The following is a 16613-nucleotide window of genomic DNA, read 5'->3' as shown; positions in this document are numbered from 1 at the left end:
ACACAGGGGAGGGGTACATGACACGCCTCCTGGCTCAACTACAACTTGGACTCTACCTAACAAATGCAGACAGTGTAACCTCACTGTACTCATATAGTGATCTGAAATAAAAAATAAAAAAAAAGTGGCAGTCTCCAAAGACAAGAGGCTGCATTTGCTCCTTGGGGACAAGGCTGGGGGAAAGTTTTGCAGAGGGGAAGGCAGGGGGCCGGGAGGGGAGGGCGCCATGGTCTGCAGCCTCTTGTTCCTTGTTGTGGGATTGTGGCCATTTCTAAGTGCAGTGTCTTTGTTTTTAGAGTCTCCACAGTCAGCACATAGACTCTCAGAGATGAAGAAAATAAAGCACACAGTTGTTTCTTTAAGAGTCAGAGTGAACTCTGCGGAGGTCACAGGAAGGTCTTATTTGGAATCAGGGTGAAGAGCTCTGGACTCATCTTCCCTGAAGCAGAAATATGTTAACAAACAAGCCCCATCTCTGGAAAGTGCTGAAGGCCCTTGTGCCTTCACGGCTTGCCTTGGGCTTCTCTGTGGTGACAGCTGGGCATGTGCCTTCAGGGTCGAGGCTGTGTGCCCGTCAGACTCCCTCCCTGGGGTATGTGGAGTCCTAAGGGTGCAGATTGCAGAGGTTGGTGATTTAAATATAACTCACATAAAATAACTTTGTTCCCGAGACAATGTCTTAGTATTAGTAAGATGGATCATAATGGTTTTTCTGTGTATTTTCTAGGGCTGGATGGCTTTACATTGAACATCATTTTTTTTTTTGGACTTAATTTTTTTTTATTAATTTTTCTTATACCTGTGTATATTAGGTTTCCACTTTTGCCTTTACAGAATTAAAAAGGCTAAATTTAATGATAATAGCAATATTTAACACTAGGACTGAGAACAAAAACCTCATAAAGAATGAATGAAGATAAATACATTCAGAAAAGAAATCAGATGATTGCTGCAACAAAATATTAAGCAATAATAATAGTAATAATACAAAGAAAGTAACATTCACATTGTCAGATAGAAGTATGTCTATTACAGAATACTTTGATCAGCCAACTTCTTCTTATTATTTTGTTTTTTCCAAAGTCTCAAAAAAATAGAAAACTAATATTTATAAATGAAAGTAACAGATAATTTCAAAAAAATATATCATGTCAAATCTTACAGACAATAGAAAAAGAAATACTTCAAAATCATTCTACTCAGTCTGGATACACCTGATATTAAAACTGGAGAAAATATATTATTATAAGGGGAAAATTACAAACATATTTCACTTATAAATGAGGATGCAATATGATAAACAACATATTAACATGTTGAATTAAAAATTAATGCTTAAGTAATGTACTTTGGTCTAAATTAAATACAATTTATATAAGAATTAGTCACTAATTTTTCTTTTTCTTTTTTTTTTTTTTTTGAGACGGAGTCTCACTCTTTTGTCCCGGCTAGAGGGCCATGGCATCATCATAGCTCACAGCAACCTCGAACTCCTGAGCTCAAGCAATCTTCCTGCCTCAGCCTCCCTATTAGCTAAGACTACAGGCATGTGCCACCAATTCCAGCTAATTTTTCTATATTTAGTAGAGATGGGGTCTCTCTCTTGCTCAGGCTGGTCTTGAACTCATGAGCTCAAGGGATCCACCTGCCTCAGCCTCCCCGCATCCTGGGATGGCAGGGGTGAGCACCATGTCTGGCCCCGAACGTCATTCTGTTAGACTTGTTATTAGGGGTCATTGAGGTCTCTCTGATGGTTTATTCTCTTATGTGTTTTCCTACAGGCTTATTTCAGAAAATCCATCAACAAGCCCACAGGTTGAGATCTCCATGGTGGAAGTTTATAATAATGACATTTTTGACCTTCTGGCCAAAGACAGTTCTGCAGTGGTGTCCGGGGTCAAGCGTGAGGCAATGACAGCCAAGGACAGAAGGAAGGAGGCCACGCCCCCGACCTGCGAGTGAGTAGCTGGGGGCTGCAGTGCTGCACGGGGACTGGCGGGACCAGCCGTGGTGCTGAGAGCTACGCACCTTGCGCTTTGCTGTGCGAGTGAGCTCTGCTCAGTGGTAGCTACGTGGAGGTGGGAGAGATGTGAATAAGATGGGATGGGAGTGATTACTGCCCAGCTGAAATTAGTCCTCACGTCTCATCAACTATAATGGGATTAAACCTTTATTCGTGAACATGACTTCACACGCAAATATTTTGAGGACATGGGGGTAATATATGACCATATGGGTGACGCTGGGAAGGTAGCACCTCTGAGTTGGGTCTGAGACGGGTGAGTCGTCCTGGACATGAGGGAGACAGTTGGTCATTCAGCCTCAAAAAGCAAAAAGCTTGGTTGGTTATGTTTTGTTTTGCCTAAAATTTGCTTCGGTGAACCATCTTGAAATTGGCAGTGTGGCTTTTGGGGGAGGCCTCTGCTGGCTCAGGACTATTGAACTTGGCCTTGAGGACAGGGTGGCTGTCCTCTTGGGTGTGTCTAATGCTGGCCGTCGTCCGCCAGGGCCGCCAGCAGTGCCACAGACCTCCTGAGGCTCATCCGCCGAGGCCTGCAGCTCAGAGCGCAGCACCCTACCCAGGTGCATGAGGACTCGTCCCGGTCACACCTGATTGTCACCATGACCGTGACCACAGCCCACTGCTCAGACAGCACCAGTAAGTTGCCATCTGAGCTCAGTCAGTTGAAAGTAACAGAAAAATCCACTTGGAAATAAAAAATCTGTGTCCTCTGGCAGCACCTGCCTCTCACGGGACCGAGAGTGAGAGCAGCAGCAGCACATTCTAGGGATGTGGGAGCCAAACCTAGAGGCCCTGGGGTCGCAGAAGAGACGAGGAAGTGGGGTGAGAGGGAGGGACACATTCGGCTGATAAAACATGATATAGAGAGATACACATGGTAATCGTCACAAATGACACCTGCACTGAACTCTCAGTTAAAAATCAGTCGCCACTGGTGAAGTGGCTCCAGTTCTATAAGAGAAACAGCATGTTTGTGATGGCCTGGGCCATCTGGGACGATGACCCTGGACCACAGCTGCCTAGTGTCACAGGCCGCAGGGCAGTGCCTGCCTTTGGTTCGGCAGGGCTGGGACAAACCCCAGGAACCTGCCGTCCTGCGGGCTCAGGCCAGGGCCACACTGCAGCTCTCAGGTCGAGGGCCCACGTTCAGGCTGCAGGGACAAAGAGCCCGGGTCTCAGGCAGTTACAGGTAGTCTCTGAGTTACAAACATCCAGCTCACATACAACTCGCCATTAGGAACCTGGGATATTATGGCAAGTCTCTGAATTATAGACACCCAGTTGATGGATGACTTGCACTTAGGAACAGAGGCTGTTACAGACAAGAGGTGACTGTACCTGCTCTGACTTACATACAAGTTCAACTTAACAAGTCCATAGAAACTGTCTCATTTGTAACTCTGGGATTGCCTGTATTTAAAAATAAGGCACAAAGCAAAGCCCGATTTCTCCTCACTGGGAGGTGTGGCCCTGAGGGTGAGGTTCCGGAAGCTTCTGGCAGGGATGTGGGGCTAAGTGAGCTTCATCTCCCTCTTTCCCATTGTTCCCTTGCAGCAGACCAGCAGTTCAGTCCGCCACTCGGAGAGCTGGTATGTCCCCCACACCCGCCAGTGGTGGGCAGAAGGAGGAGCGGGTCTGGTCCAGTTTGGGCCCTGGACCCGGCAGGACGCCTGCAGCAGGTGCGCACCCAGCTGCAGCTGGTGGACCTGGCTGGCAGTGAGTGTGCTGGTGAGTGGGCTGCATGCTCTGGGGGGGATACAAGCGCCTGCAGAGGGGACAGTCACAGGGGATGCAGAGAGACCAGAGGGGAATGGCCTGCACAAGAGCTCTGGGTCCAGCAAGATCACTTTAAGTCCCCTCCCTCCTGGCGGGTGGGTGGTCTCAGCACAGCCATCTGGAAGCCATGCCCTGTGACTCTGCCACCCTCACCTGGGAGACCTCGGCACCAACAGGAGCCTCTTTCTGGGGTGGGAGAGGAGCAAGGCACCCCAGGAGAGGGGTATCCCAGCCCAAGGCCTCCCTGAAGTCACCCTCCTGAGAAACCACCTGCCCTCCTGACTCACTGCTTGACGCCATGGTGACTGTGTCCACCTTTCCTAGGCGTGTCCGGGGTGACTGGGCCAGCCCTGAGGGAGACCTCTTGGATAAACCGCAGCCTTGCGGCCCTTGCAGACGTCCTGGGGGCCTTGTCGGAGCGCCATGGCCATGTCCCCTACCGGAACAGCAAGCTCACCCACCTGCTGCGGGGCTCCCTCGGTAACCGGGCCTCCCCCAGCACCTGACCTGAGGAAGCTCATGCACCCCCACCTCCTACCCTGTAGTCCTGTTCTGTGGGAAGGGTCCCAGCTGGGTTTCTGTGACTGTCCCTCCTGGCAGTAGGTCTTGCGCTGGTATTTGTAACTGTATAGCAACTGTTGGTGTGTCTGGCACGTTTGGTGTATCTGGCATGTGTGTGGAGTAACTGGCGTGTCTGGAGTGTGTGTAAAGTGTCTAGTGTGTCGTGTGTGTTTGATGTGTGTCTGGTGTGTCCTGTATGTCTGATGTGTGTCTGGTGTGAGTCTGGTGTGTGTGTGGAGTGTCTGTTGTGTCTGGCTTGTCTGGCGTGGCCCTGCAGCTGGGCCAGGTCCCTGGGTATCAGTTCCCAGCCCGTCTCCCTTCACACGGAGGTGGCTAAGACATGGTTGCTGGTTGGGTCTCCTTACAGGGGAGATCCAACTATGCCGGCACCAGGGTTGCCACACAGTGGCTGAACCCTTGTGGCCTTGCTAGTGCCACCTGGTCTCCAGTGCAGGAAGCAAAAGCCCAGACTGAGTGGGAGGGAGAGCTGGCAGCCCTGAGAGGCACAGGCAGCCCTGTGGGGGCAGAGCCCACCGTGACCCTGAGACAGCCCCCTATTCTGACTGGGTCATGAGGCCTGCCCACGGTGCTGTCACCTGCCTCCCAGGATTTGCTCTGCTCCTTCCCTCCCTCTGCTCACCAGTACTCCCCAGAGCACTTTCCTCTCCCTGTCTGGGTTTCCATCTGTTTTGCTGAACCCTGAGCTGGTTGGTCCCTAGACAGAGGAGGGGGCAAAATTCCCCTAGGAGGAATAGCCCCAGGCCCGGGGTGGGGGTGGGCTGAGCCTCCTGAGCCCTGGACAACATGGTTGTGTCTGGAAGGGGTGGGGTACCTGGTCTGCTGTCCAGGACCTGCCAGACCCCTCAAGCTCCGGTAGTGCCAGACGGCTGTGTCTGCCCTGGGCCTGGGCAGCTGCTCTGCCCGCATCATTCCCAGCCATGCAGACCCCGTCTCTTCCGGGAATTCCTGTCACCTTAGGTACTTTTACTTTCTTTTTGAAGGAGGTGACGCAAAGTTGCTGGTGATTCTGTGCATCTCCCCCAGCCAGAAGCACGTGGTGCAGACGCTTCAGGGCCTGGGGTTTGGGACTCGAGCGCGGCAGGTGGAGCGAGGCCAAACCAGGAGGCAGCCGCCCAGCCCTGGGTGGGGCAGGTGAGCCTGGGCTAACCGTGCTAATGAGCTTCCCACCCTTAAAATGTGTTTCCCATTACTGCTTATAGTGTATGTGCCCTTAGAAATAAACAGGCTTCACTTAGCCCTAATAGGCCTGGTTCATTCCAAGAGAACTGTGATAAGCACCAATAGGAGACCCGGATGCACTCCTGCAAGGCCACGGGGGGCGGGGGGGGGGAGGCAGACCTCTCAGAGGACCTCCTCCCATGGGTGCCTGATGCCTCAGGTGTGGCCAGGTGGAGCCAGCTGTGAAGAGCTGCGCAGACAGGGAGCATTCATGGCGCCATTTACAGACTCAGCACCTGTTGTCTCATTTGACCCCTGGTGGGGGTCCCAGGATTTCCCAGCACACATTTCAGGACCAGACAAACCTGGGCTCCCATGTTATCTCTGTGCCCCAGACACCTGCTCAGCCTCCAGAGTCCAGCTTCCTTGCCAGGCAAGTGAGGGCCAGCCACCCCACCCCTCTCCCCAGAGCTGTAAGGAGACACTATGGAGCATAACCCTTAGATTCTGAAGCCGGGCCAGATGGGGAGTCTGAACGTGCCTGGCCCGTCTTGGGACTCACAAGGGTGTGAGGGAAGAAGCCTGACTTCCCGTGCCTCCTCAGGCCTCAGGTGGGTCACAGGGAAGGGGGTGCAGAGGAGATGGGGTATGTGGGCTTAACAAAATGCATCTTCCTGGGCAGTGAACATTGGCTCTGAAGGTGGGCACAGAGCAGATTCTGGGGAGAAGCCACAGCTGGTGGCTCTTATAGCACAAAGGGTTAAAATGCCAGGAAAACACTTGCTCACTCTGTCTCAGGTGAGTGTGAGGTGAAATGATTCTATAGTAATTAGCCCCAAGCAAGCACACCTATGTCCACAGGGTTCAGGGAGGTGGTGTGGGCCGCAGGCTGCCCTCTGTGGTCACTGGCCCTGCTGGGAACTGGGGGTGCAGCCAGGTGGGGTGAGTCCAGAGCCCAGGGCAGCAGCTGGCTGCCCCCGTCCCCTTCTCACAGCTGACCCTCTGACCCCTGGGGAGGGGGATGCCGGGCCCAGGCTGCTGGTTCCAGCTCTTTTCTGGTGTGGCCAGGACATTGGGCACAATATTGAACAAATAAATAATGCCCAAAGGAGAATGGGGAGGGTTTGCTTCTTACCAGAAAAGCAGGGGACAGGGGCATGAGCGTCAACTCAGGGCTTTAACGTAGGTGATCAGACAGAGATGGCAGGTGACGGGGCTGTCAGTGCACGGGTGGATGGCAGCCACAGAGAGAGATGACAGTTTGGCACACGGATGATGGTGGACCAGTGGATAGATCATATGAAACCCCAATAATAACAGATACCATCTCAATGTGTACTCAGTATGAAATAATACAAAAAATGGGGATATTTTGTATTTTATTCATACTATATTTGGAATAGGTGTGCATTTTATGCTCATGTCACATCTCAGTTCAATGGCCAAATACTCAGCACCACAGGTCCTGACCTGTTCTGGACCAACGCTTCCATTTATAACAGACCTTTTATAAGGACTGTTTATTATCCTGAGATAAAACTATGAACAGTGCAATCTACCAGAGGACGTTTTTAAAGAAGAATCAATTTCATGACTTAACAATAATATAATGAAGAAAAAAAAAGAAAAATGAGTCGTGTATCTCTGTGTCTCTCTCTCTCTGCACACACATACACATATCTGTGCACACACACACACCTATGTATTTGAATTTATAAACTTTCAGACAACATTTGAACATATGTTGAAATCTATGAATTTGGATATGAACATGAAATACATATTCAATTTATATATATTTGACAATCTAAAAATAATGTCTAAACAAGTGTGTCCGTGTGTCTCGTGTGTGTGAAATCTCCGTGCACGTGATAACTGTAATGCAGACAGATGCAGACATCTCATATTTGATTCAAATTTCATGAGCAACGTGGCATTGTGAAACTTTCTAAAGTGGTGAAAACCTCTTGGCAGTGTTCTAAAGAAAGTTTAGCTTCCCTGATGGACACGACTCTCACATGGAGGTGAGCGGTAAACGTTAAATCCTCCCAGATACTGTGGGGAGCAGTGAGGGTCCAGTGAGGCCTAAGTGCTCATGGACATGGGACATTTGTGAGCCACGTGGGGCTGTCCTGTGGCTGCACAGTCCGGCGTCCTTCCCCTGCCCACTGAAAGTCATTAGTGGCCCCCAACATTGCAACAATCTGAAAGCTCCTGCAAGCTTTTGAGATGCTCCCTGAGGCCTGAAATAAAACCCAGTTTGTCTTCAGGTTTGGTCCTCCAGCAGGCCGTGCAACTCCAGGAGCTGCCTTCCCAGGCTGGTGCCTTACCTGTGGGCTGCGGTGAGAAACTCCTCTAACAGGACAAGCCTTTGGCTCAAGACGGTGAGACCCCAGTGACCAAACTTTATTCACAGAAAATAGAGGAATGACGGCCACCACCCCACCATCTGTTCTGACAAGGAGGGGGTGAGCTGTAGGTTCACTGGGGAGGCTGTAGGCTCGACAAGGGGCTGAACTGCCACTGTGACCTTGAAGATGGCAGCTGAACCACGAGGTGCTCACCAATGATACTTCTTGGCGTGTCTGATGAAGCTCCTCTTTGCATGAGGTCACGGTCATCTTGTCACCATAACCAGTCTTTTGTAGACGATCCGTGGACACTTTGCCTCACAGCAGACTATAGGATCCTTAGGGGAAGACACAGCAAAGCTGCCGTCCATCTGCCCCTGGGGAACACAGGCTGGGCTCCCACCAGCCCTTGAGTTGCCAGGTCTGGGGCATTACTCAGGTAGGAGAATCCAGGTAGGGTGCCTTTCTGGAAAGACACAGGGGCTTGTACAGCGGGAGAGCCTGGCCTGACCCTGGGGCCCCTCTTGGTGCCTGTGATGCAACCAAGCTCTGCTGTGCTGTGTGGCTCAAGGGTCAGCCCTCATCCCAGCTCTTGCCTGTCTCTCCCCTCCATTCCTTATTTCCTAGGAGGAAGGTGGTTCTGGTATCCACCCCTGATCCAATTAGCCGTGCTCAGAGCTCGCAGGTCTGGGAGTGTAAATTGACACCTCTGATGATTCCAGTGGCTGAAAGCAGAGGTTCTGATGCAAGTGGAGGGAGAGGAGAGAGGAGGGGCCCCTGGAAGCACACAGAGAAAGGGGACAAGGAGCTGTGGGCAGGATCAGAGCTCAGTTATGTCCGTCCACTAGTCCCCTAGCTGGGGTGTCTGCGGGTCCACCAGCTCATTAGTCTCCTCAGGGCCTTTCAGGCTATTCAGTGCCACACTCGTCTGAGAGACAGGACACTGAGACTGAGAGGACAGTTTACCTGCTGACCTAGCAGAGCAAATGAGTAGGTGCCGTTGGCTGGTTCAGGCCACATCTATTGTAAAATTGACTGTAGAATGTAGTTCCCGGCCCCACTGAGACATATCTCCAAGACCACCCTTGTGTTCCCAAATTCGATGGTGACCAGGTGTCTTAGGTGCTAATCCAGACACCCCATGCACAGATAGCAGCCCTGAGGGTCTGCTTTTGGGGGCAGGGTGGGGGCACACCCTTCCCAGACCTCCTGACCCAAGTTGTGATCCAGATTCAGGGCACCGTGAGAAGAGGCCAGCACAGGGTCAGTTTGTGTGACCAGAACCAGAGACCCAGCCTGTTCACGTCTACCAATGGCAGAGGCTGCTGGTCTAAAGCTCTTCCACAGACATATCAAGGCTCTGGGAAGAGCCAGGCCCGGGGGAGGCATGAAAACCCCTGGAGGCCCGACTAGGAGGGGCTGCAGCCTGCAGCCAGCAAGGAGCCCTGTCTGGCTGGTAGGGAGGCCTCTCTGGAAACCAGCCACCTCGAGGGCCTGGAGGGTGTGTGGTGACAAATGACTGCCCTGCAGGTGCTCTGCTGAGCTCACAGGTGGATGCCATTGTTTCAGACCCATGATGAGGGACACCCTGTTGTCACCTGGGAGGGCCCAGTTTGGGCGTGGAGAGGCCTAAGCATGCCCAAGGCCTCTGTCCTCTTCTGGAGGGAGCCAGGTATTATGGGGACAGCAGCTACCCTAAAACACAGAACAGCACCCTGGGCAAGGGGAACCAGCTGTGCAGTGCAGCCTTCAGGATAGTCACTGGCACCGGGGCCTTGTCTGAGTATGCTGGGTGGGGCAGGGCTCAGCAGGGGCAGGCTGGACACAGAAGAGGGGGAGCAGCTATTGGGGTGGGTGGGACTCTGTCAGCACATTGTTGTGGCCGAGGGCCTGGCCTGGGACCTGCAGTCTAGCCCCTGGCTTTGCTTTGTTGGCAGAAACACTTCATTTGTGGAGAAAGAGGAAACCAAATCTTGGCCTCCCAGGGGTGTCACAGCGGGAGGCCAGCTGGCTATCCACTCAGTGTGGGGGCCAAATGATTGATGTGTCCCTCTTTTGTGGGCATTTTGCATCTTCCAAAAACGTCAGGGTAGGTCAGTGGGAGGCCAGTGTGTGAGGACCCTGGGGGTGGCAGCCCCCACCGGTGGGCAGGGATGACCAGTGGCTAAGACTCTGCTGGAGCCCAGCTGGGGTGGGGAGAAAGTGCTCACAGATGGCAATTGGACTCTGCTACACCCTGGCACTCGCCACTCACCTTCCCTTCCTCATTCAGCACCATTCAGGAGATGCCCACCCCACAGGCCCCATCCTGCAATGGGAGTGGGACACTGACTGCATAGGGCCCCTGCAGAAGGCCCAGTCTCTGCCGGCCATGGGATGCAGCAGCAGTGGAGTCTACCACGAGCCGTGGCTGTGGGTCTGTGCGCCCCCGCTGATCCTCACCCCATTAGTGACTTTATAAAAGAGACCTCAGTGGGCTCTTCATCTTTCTACTATGTGAGGATGTAGCTGAAAGATGCCACTGGCCAGCCAGGACAGCAGCCCTATCCAGGGACAGGTGGGCCAGCACCTTGACCTTGGACTCCATCTCCAGAACCGTGTGGAATGAAGGTTGTTTGTGGGCCATGTGGGTGTGTCGTTGGTTATGGTAGCTAAGATGGGCACAGGGGACAGCCAGGACTCTCAGAGACCAGGGCATGTTGGGACAGGTCCTCACAGGAGAAGCCAGGCAAGGAGAGGTGGGGGGACCCGGTGGGCACTGGTCTCAGCTATCATGTGGACAGGACAGGCCCTTGGAGCCTCCCCAGATAGTGCAGACTGTGAGGTCGGGGCAACTCCTGGGCAGCCCTTTTCCTCAGAGAACAGAGTGACCTGAGGTTTCTGAGGGGCCATCCCGTCCCAGCTCCACTTCCCACTGGATGCTCTGGGACAGTGTCCTCCTCTTCCTCTAATGCCATCGTGCCAGTGCCCTGACACTGTGGAATCTCAGTGGAGGACAAAGGCCACTGAACACGGTGCTGACCCAGCACTTGGTGGCAGTGACTTCTAGTCCTGCCATGTGGCCTGCACCTCTGTCTGCTATGTGCTGCCCTGGCTGGGGACAGTGGCACAGGGCAGCTGAGAGCCCACACAGCCAGCAGCCGGGGCCATGGGGTAGGGGAGCGAGAAGAGCCACCCAGCTCTGCAGCCTGAGGCCTGTTGCCCCAAATTGGCTTCTCTGAGATCAGCCGCTCCCAGATCAGAATCCCTCAGCCTGGCTCTGAGGCCTGAACCTCGATGGTGTGGCGACGGGGCACCCTCTTCCAAGAAGAAATACAGGATTATGAAATATAAAATAGATATAAAGATAAATACTTGCAAAAAGCTTTGAAAACTGTCAAATCACCACATTTAAAAAGCTAGCAAATAACACAGATGATCGCAAATTCAGCAGCAGCATTTTGTTAACTGATGGTGTGACTGCTGAGCAGTCTGTGGCATCCCCAGCATTCGGGTCACTGAGTCACGTGACCGTGTGGTGTTCCCTCAGCAGGGCTGGTTGTTGTGTCTTCTCAGCCAGACACTTTGGGGGGCCTTCCCCACCCTGGGGACAGCGGCACTAGGAAGCCCCCCATGAGGAGTTACCGGGGGGGAGGTCTGGGGCATTGGCTCAGCGTCCAGCCTTCCTGCCACCCTGGTGTCCCTCCCAGGGCCCAACTTGCTCAGGGCCAGGAGACATGTCCACCTTGTGAGGTGGCCCCCAGACAGGGTGAGCTGGTGGCTGCAGGGAGTTGCTGCTTCCCTACAGTTGTGATGACATGACTGGGACCCCCACACATCCCTTTGGCCTGAGCTAAGTGTGGCTTAGCTCAGCCACCCCTAGGAGGGTCCCCCCTCTCCCCACTCTAAGGAGCCTCTCACAATGAGAGGAGTGTGACCAATGGAGCAACTGCTGAATGGGAAGGGCAGCGGTGCCCAGCACATCTGCACAGCCCTCACGCTGGCAGACACGTGCTGACATGCCGTGGTCCCCAGGCTCATTGTGTTTGCCCTGCCTGGTAGAAGAGAGTCCTGGGGCCACTGAGGGCCCTGGTATGGGGCTTAGGAGCAACATGCATGCAAGACCCGAGGCCACTGGCTGCCCGGGGCCTCCTAGCAGCCCTCCGGCTCCTCCTTTGAGACTCAGCTGGGACCTGTGGAGCCAGCAGGACTCTGACACCTGGAATTCTCCATCTCACCAAAGAGGGAGGCCAGGCTATGATCCAGGGCCCAGTGCAGAGGCCAGGAGGGAACGAGGGACCTGCTGTCTCCCATGCTCCTCACAGCCCCAGGCCTGGACAGCAGGAGGGTGGTCCTCAGAAATGGGTCCTGGGGCCCAGCCAGACCCCCAGGAGTGGCCTCATAGCCAGCCCAGGGCCCTGCACTGAGCTCTCTGGGCCACCCTCAGAAGCCCAGATGCCCCCGTGGGACCCTAACCTGCTGGCCACAGGAGCAGTCACTGTGGCCATGTGAGGGTGTGCCTGCTGGTGTTGGCACCAGAGCTTTCTGGAGCCATCTGCACTCCCAGGTACCCAGAGGGGCTTTGAGGGGAGGGTCCCTTTCCCAGCCACACTGCTTTATCAGAGGTATTGGAGGCTCTGTCTTGTGTCTGCCCAACCCAGAGCTTCACATCACCGCCCCCCGCCCCCAACCACAGAGCCCTCATCCACAGGTCAGCTGTGGGGCTGTCATCTGACCACTGACGGGCCCCCACCAGCCCTGCCCCTGCCACAGTGTCCACTGTCCTGGACAACAGCTGTTTTCTTTAAAAGACCTCTGCTGAGGCTTGATCTCCGCAGAGGAAAGTGAGCTTCTGGCTTCCCACCAGTCCTGCTCGGCACTCCTTCCTGGCAAAGCCCGTCTCCCAGGGGCCCTCCTGCTTCAGCTTCACTTCTCCTTTCCAGGGCTGTTGGGACACAAATGTGGCCACCCTGGGGTCAGGCTGAGACCCTGAGGGTGATCTTCACCTCCAGGCCCTGATGTCCCATCTGGGCTGTAGTGGGGGAGGGAAGCTGGCCTCCAACCGTCCCCTCTGCCTTCCCTAGAGACCAGAGGCAGTGTCTTCAGAGTGGTGCTACCCAGTAATTAAGGGACACTTGGTATAATTCTCCATATCCGTCTATGAGGCCCAGAGGGAGAATGGGAATAGGAACCCATGGGGCCCCAGTGGTTTCTGGGGCAGCCAGAGGTCGCGGCCAACTCACAGCTGCCAGGACGCAGGGTCTGGGCCTGGCTTTGATGTGGCCCTGTGCTGCCTCCTTTATGTTAGGGGTGCGCTGTCCTCTGCCACCCCAGGGGGTGTGGAAGGCACAGTCTGCACTGTGTGGCCAAGGTGACCGGCTGGAGACACCAGGATGTGCGGTGCTTATGCATGTGTGTGTGCATGCGTGTGCAGGTATGCATGTGTGTGTGTACTGTGTGCATGTCGATCTGTGTGCATGTGTTTGTGTGTGCTTATGTGCACACAGCGTACGTGTACGTGTGTACATGTCTGTGCGTATGCGTGTGCGTGTGTGTGCGTGTGTGCAGGTCTTGGTGCAGCTTTGCTCCACGTCACCCCACCAGCTGCACCCTGTCCCCTGACAGTCTGTGGCACAGTCGTTGACCTGGGTTAGGGGTGAACCCCGTACTGTGCTGGCGGGAACAGGCCTTTTGGAATAGTGGGTGGTTGGCCCAGCCAACGCCAACACCCTTCTCCATCACAGTGCCAAATCTCACCCAGATCTGCTGGCTGGTCTTTCCTTCCACGTCACACTAACTACAGCAGTGCCAGGGCTTTGTGGCTGTCCTTGGAATGAAGCCTTCAGTGTCCTCAATGCCCCTAAACATCTTATCAGTTATCCCCCAAAGGCTGGTCCAGGTTCATGTACAGAGCATCTACCAGGTTTCTCCTTACAGGTGTCCAGGTCATATACTCGACCTTGCCTCTCACAGAAGGGAGAAGCCCCGCTCCGCTCGAGTCCCAGCTGGAGCCCCAGCCCTCTGCCCCCGAGAGTAGGAGGCCATGTGGCCAATGTAGTGCTGGCCACACAGCACATAACAAAGGTGAGAATGGCATGGGCACAGGGCTGCACCACCCGCACCAGCCCCAGCCCCAGCCGGGACATGAGGCTCTCAGGGATGCCCGGTCCAGATCGTCTCTGTACAGATGCCAGCAGATGCACATGTTGGGGGCTGTGCGGAGGGCCCCAGAGAGATCACGTGTCTTAGAACATATCTTACTGTCTTTGTGGAGCTATGGTACCAAAGCCCCATTGTCCCCCACATCCCACCTGTTCTGGGGCACTCCCCCCAGGCAGGGGGCAGGTGGGACATGGAGCTCCTCGATCATCTGTCTGCCAAAGCAACTGGGCTGCAACCCCTCAGTTATGCAGCACTGGCTGGGGGAATCCTCCTGTAAGCAGGGTGGGGGCCCTGAGACCCTGTGGCCTAGAGGTGGGGAGGGGCTTGCTGGAGCTTCCAATGGTGTCCTGAGTGAACAGACGGCAGACAGGGTTTCTGCTGGGCTCATGCCTCAAGAGCAGCCTCTGTCCAAAGGGCCCAGATCTTCTGGGCAGGATGCTGGCACAGGACCTGCAGAGAGTGGTCTGGGAGGAGCCTGAGGGATGCGGCCCTTGCCCAGCTGCCATACCTCTCCCAGGTGAAAACAGGCTACGCCGATCAACACCACCACCTCTGCCTCTCCCAGACACTGGAAGGGGTCCCAGGTGAGCTGGGGACAGGCAAAAGGAGGGCCAGTTTGTCCCCACCCCTCTGACAGAGAGCTGTCCACACCTCTTCCGGGAGGGACTCACAGAGAGCCTGGGATAGGGGAGGCGTCCAGGGGCAGGGGCTGAGGGCATGAGGTGTGGTGTGGGAGGGGCCCAGCCACCATCCTGAATCCCCCGCCTCTTCGCTTGGACAAGCCCGACAGACGACACCACCTTACAAGGTGAAAGGTCCTATTAGCAAGTGGTCAGATATGTCACAGACGTTAGCTTGGCTGTGCTGTGGCCCAGGGAGTCAGCTCCTGGCTGCCAGGAGAAGGGCAGAGTCTGCAGAGGGCACCATGATTGGCCCCTATTCCCTCTCAGGGACCAGAGCTGACTGGCAAGAAGGACAGCATGGCCCCCAGCCAGCTGCCAAGTGCCTGACACCTGCATGCCAGGCCAGGTCTGAGGATGGGCAGGCCCTGATGTCCCAAGGAGGGCTGGAAGTGACCAGCCCTTCTGAGCATATAGTGCCTGGGAGGATGGAACTACGTCTGCCTAGGCTCTCCAGGGCTTGTGTGCCCACCCACCAGACACCCACAGAATCGCCAATCGCCCGGGGTGGGGTTGGGGAAGTCGCAGAGCCGGGGTGGAGTGTGGTCCCGTTACTGCCAGATAGTGGACATGGGAGGGGTTGGTCAGGGCCCCTGTTAGTGTTTTGTGGGGAGCATAGAGGGGACTGGCCATCACCTGGTCAAAGTGAGTTTCTTTGAGGGTCAGTCCTAGGAAGAAGGGTGGTCTTCCTTATCCTGAAGGGACACACAGGTCACAAGGTCAAGGGCCTGCATGGGGCCCATGGACAGGTGGCTGTGGTCAGCCCAGCCAGGGGCTCTGCCTTTTGGGAACTGGGCTGAGCTCCAGGCCACCTCAGTAGATCAATTCATCCCCCTCCCATTCCTCCTTGTTGGGGCCCTTCCTCATAGAATAGACACTGTGGCCTAGTCCCCTGCCTTCTACCACCACCAAAACCACAGTGATGTTTGCACAGGCTGAGTAGGCTTTGGTCCCCAGGCCAGTCAGTGCAGGAAGGTTTAATGTAACCCAAAGGCCCTGGAGACCACAGCAGTCCTGCCTCGGGCAGCCACCACTGAAGCATCCTTTCAGCACAGTGAACACCAGCCATGCTGCTGTCCAAGGTCCCAGTCACAATGTGACCTATGGGGCCCCATCCACCTCATCCTGGGCTCTGGTTGCAGTGTGAGCCATGGGGGCCCCATCTACCCCATCCTGGGCTCTGGTCACAATGTGACCTACAGAGCCCTGTCTACCCCATCCTGGGCCCTGGTCGCAGTGTGAGCCATGAGGGCTCCATCTACCCCATCCTGGGCCATGGTCACAGTGTGAGCCATGGGGCCCCATCTACCCCATCCTGGGCCCTGGTCAAAGTGTGAGCCATGAGGGGTCCATCTACCCCATCCTGGGCCATGGTCACAGTGTGAGCCATGGGGGCCCCATCTACCCCATCCTGGGCCCTGGTCGCAGTGTGAGCCATGGGGGCTCCATCTACCTCATCCTGGGCCCTGGTCACAGTGTGAGCCATGGGGGCCCCATCTACCCCATCGTGGGCCCTGGTCACAGTGTGAACCATGGGAGGTCCATCTACCCCATCCTGGGCTATGGTCAGTGTGAGCCATGAGGGGTCCATCTACCCCATCCTGGGCCCTGGTCGCAGTGTGAGCCATGAGGGGTCCATCTACCCCATCCTGGGCCATGGTCGCAGTGTGAGCCATGGGGGCCCCATCTACCCATCCTGGGCCATGGTCACAGTGTGAGCCATGGGGGCCCCATCTACCCCATCCTGGGCCATGGTCACAGTGTGAGCCATGAGGGCTCCATCTACCCCATCCTGGGCCATGGTCGTAGTGTGAGCCATGGGGGCCCCATCTACCCCATCCTGAACCCTGGTCACAGTGTGAGCCATGGGGGCCCCATCTACCCCATCCTGAACCCTGGTCA

At 55.1% G+C, this 16613-nt stretch overlaps 1 protein-coding gene across 1 annotated transcript in view; it reads left to right on the top strand.

The window, feature by feature from the left end:
• Positions 1–16293, top strand: part of KIF25 (kinesin family member 25) — a 73702-nt gene extending 57409 nt beyond the window's left edge. Inside the window, exons 11-17 of the mRNA XM_012806701.1 lie at positions 1782–1958; positions 2508–2659; positions 3578–3751; positions 4124–4279; positions 5362–5512; positions 15854–15949; positions 16044–16293. Of these exons, the coding sequence (XP_012662155.1) occupies positions 1782–1958; positions 2508–2659; positions 3578–3751; positions 4124–4279; positions 5362–5512; positions 15854–15949; positions 16044–16293 (1156 nt within the window). The remainder of the gene's footprint in view (positions 1–1781; positions 1959–2507; positions 2660–3577; positions 3752–4123; positions 4280–5361; positions 5513–15853; positions 15950–16043) is intronic.
• The last annotated feature ends 320 nt before the right edge of the window (positions 16294–16613 follow it).

The sequence above is a fragment of the Otolemur garnettii genome, unplaced genomic scaffold, assembly GCF_000181295.1.
Source record: "Otolemur garnettii isolate 467f Iridium unplaced genomic scaffold, OtoGar3 scaffold00056, whole genome shotgun sequence".
Lineage (NCBI taxonomy): Eukaryota > Metazoa > Chordata > Mammalia > Primates > Galagidae > Otolemur > Otolemur garnettii.
Note: the sequence above shows the minus strand (reverse complement) of the source record. Positions and strands in the feature narration are given on the sequence as shown.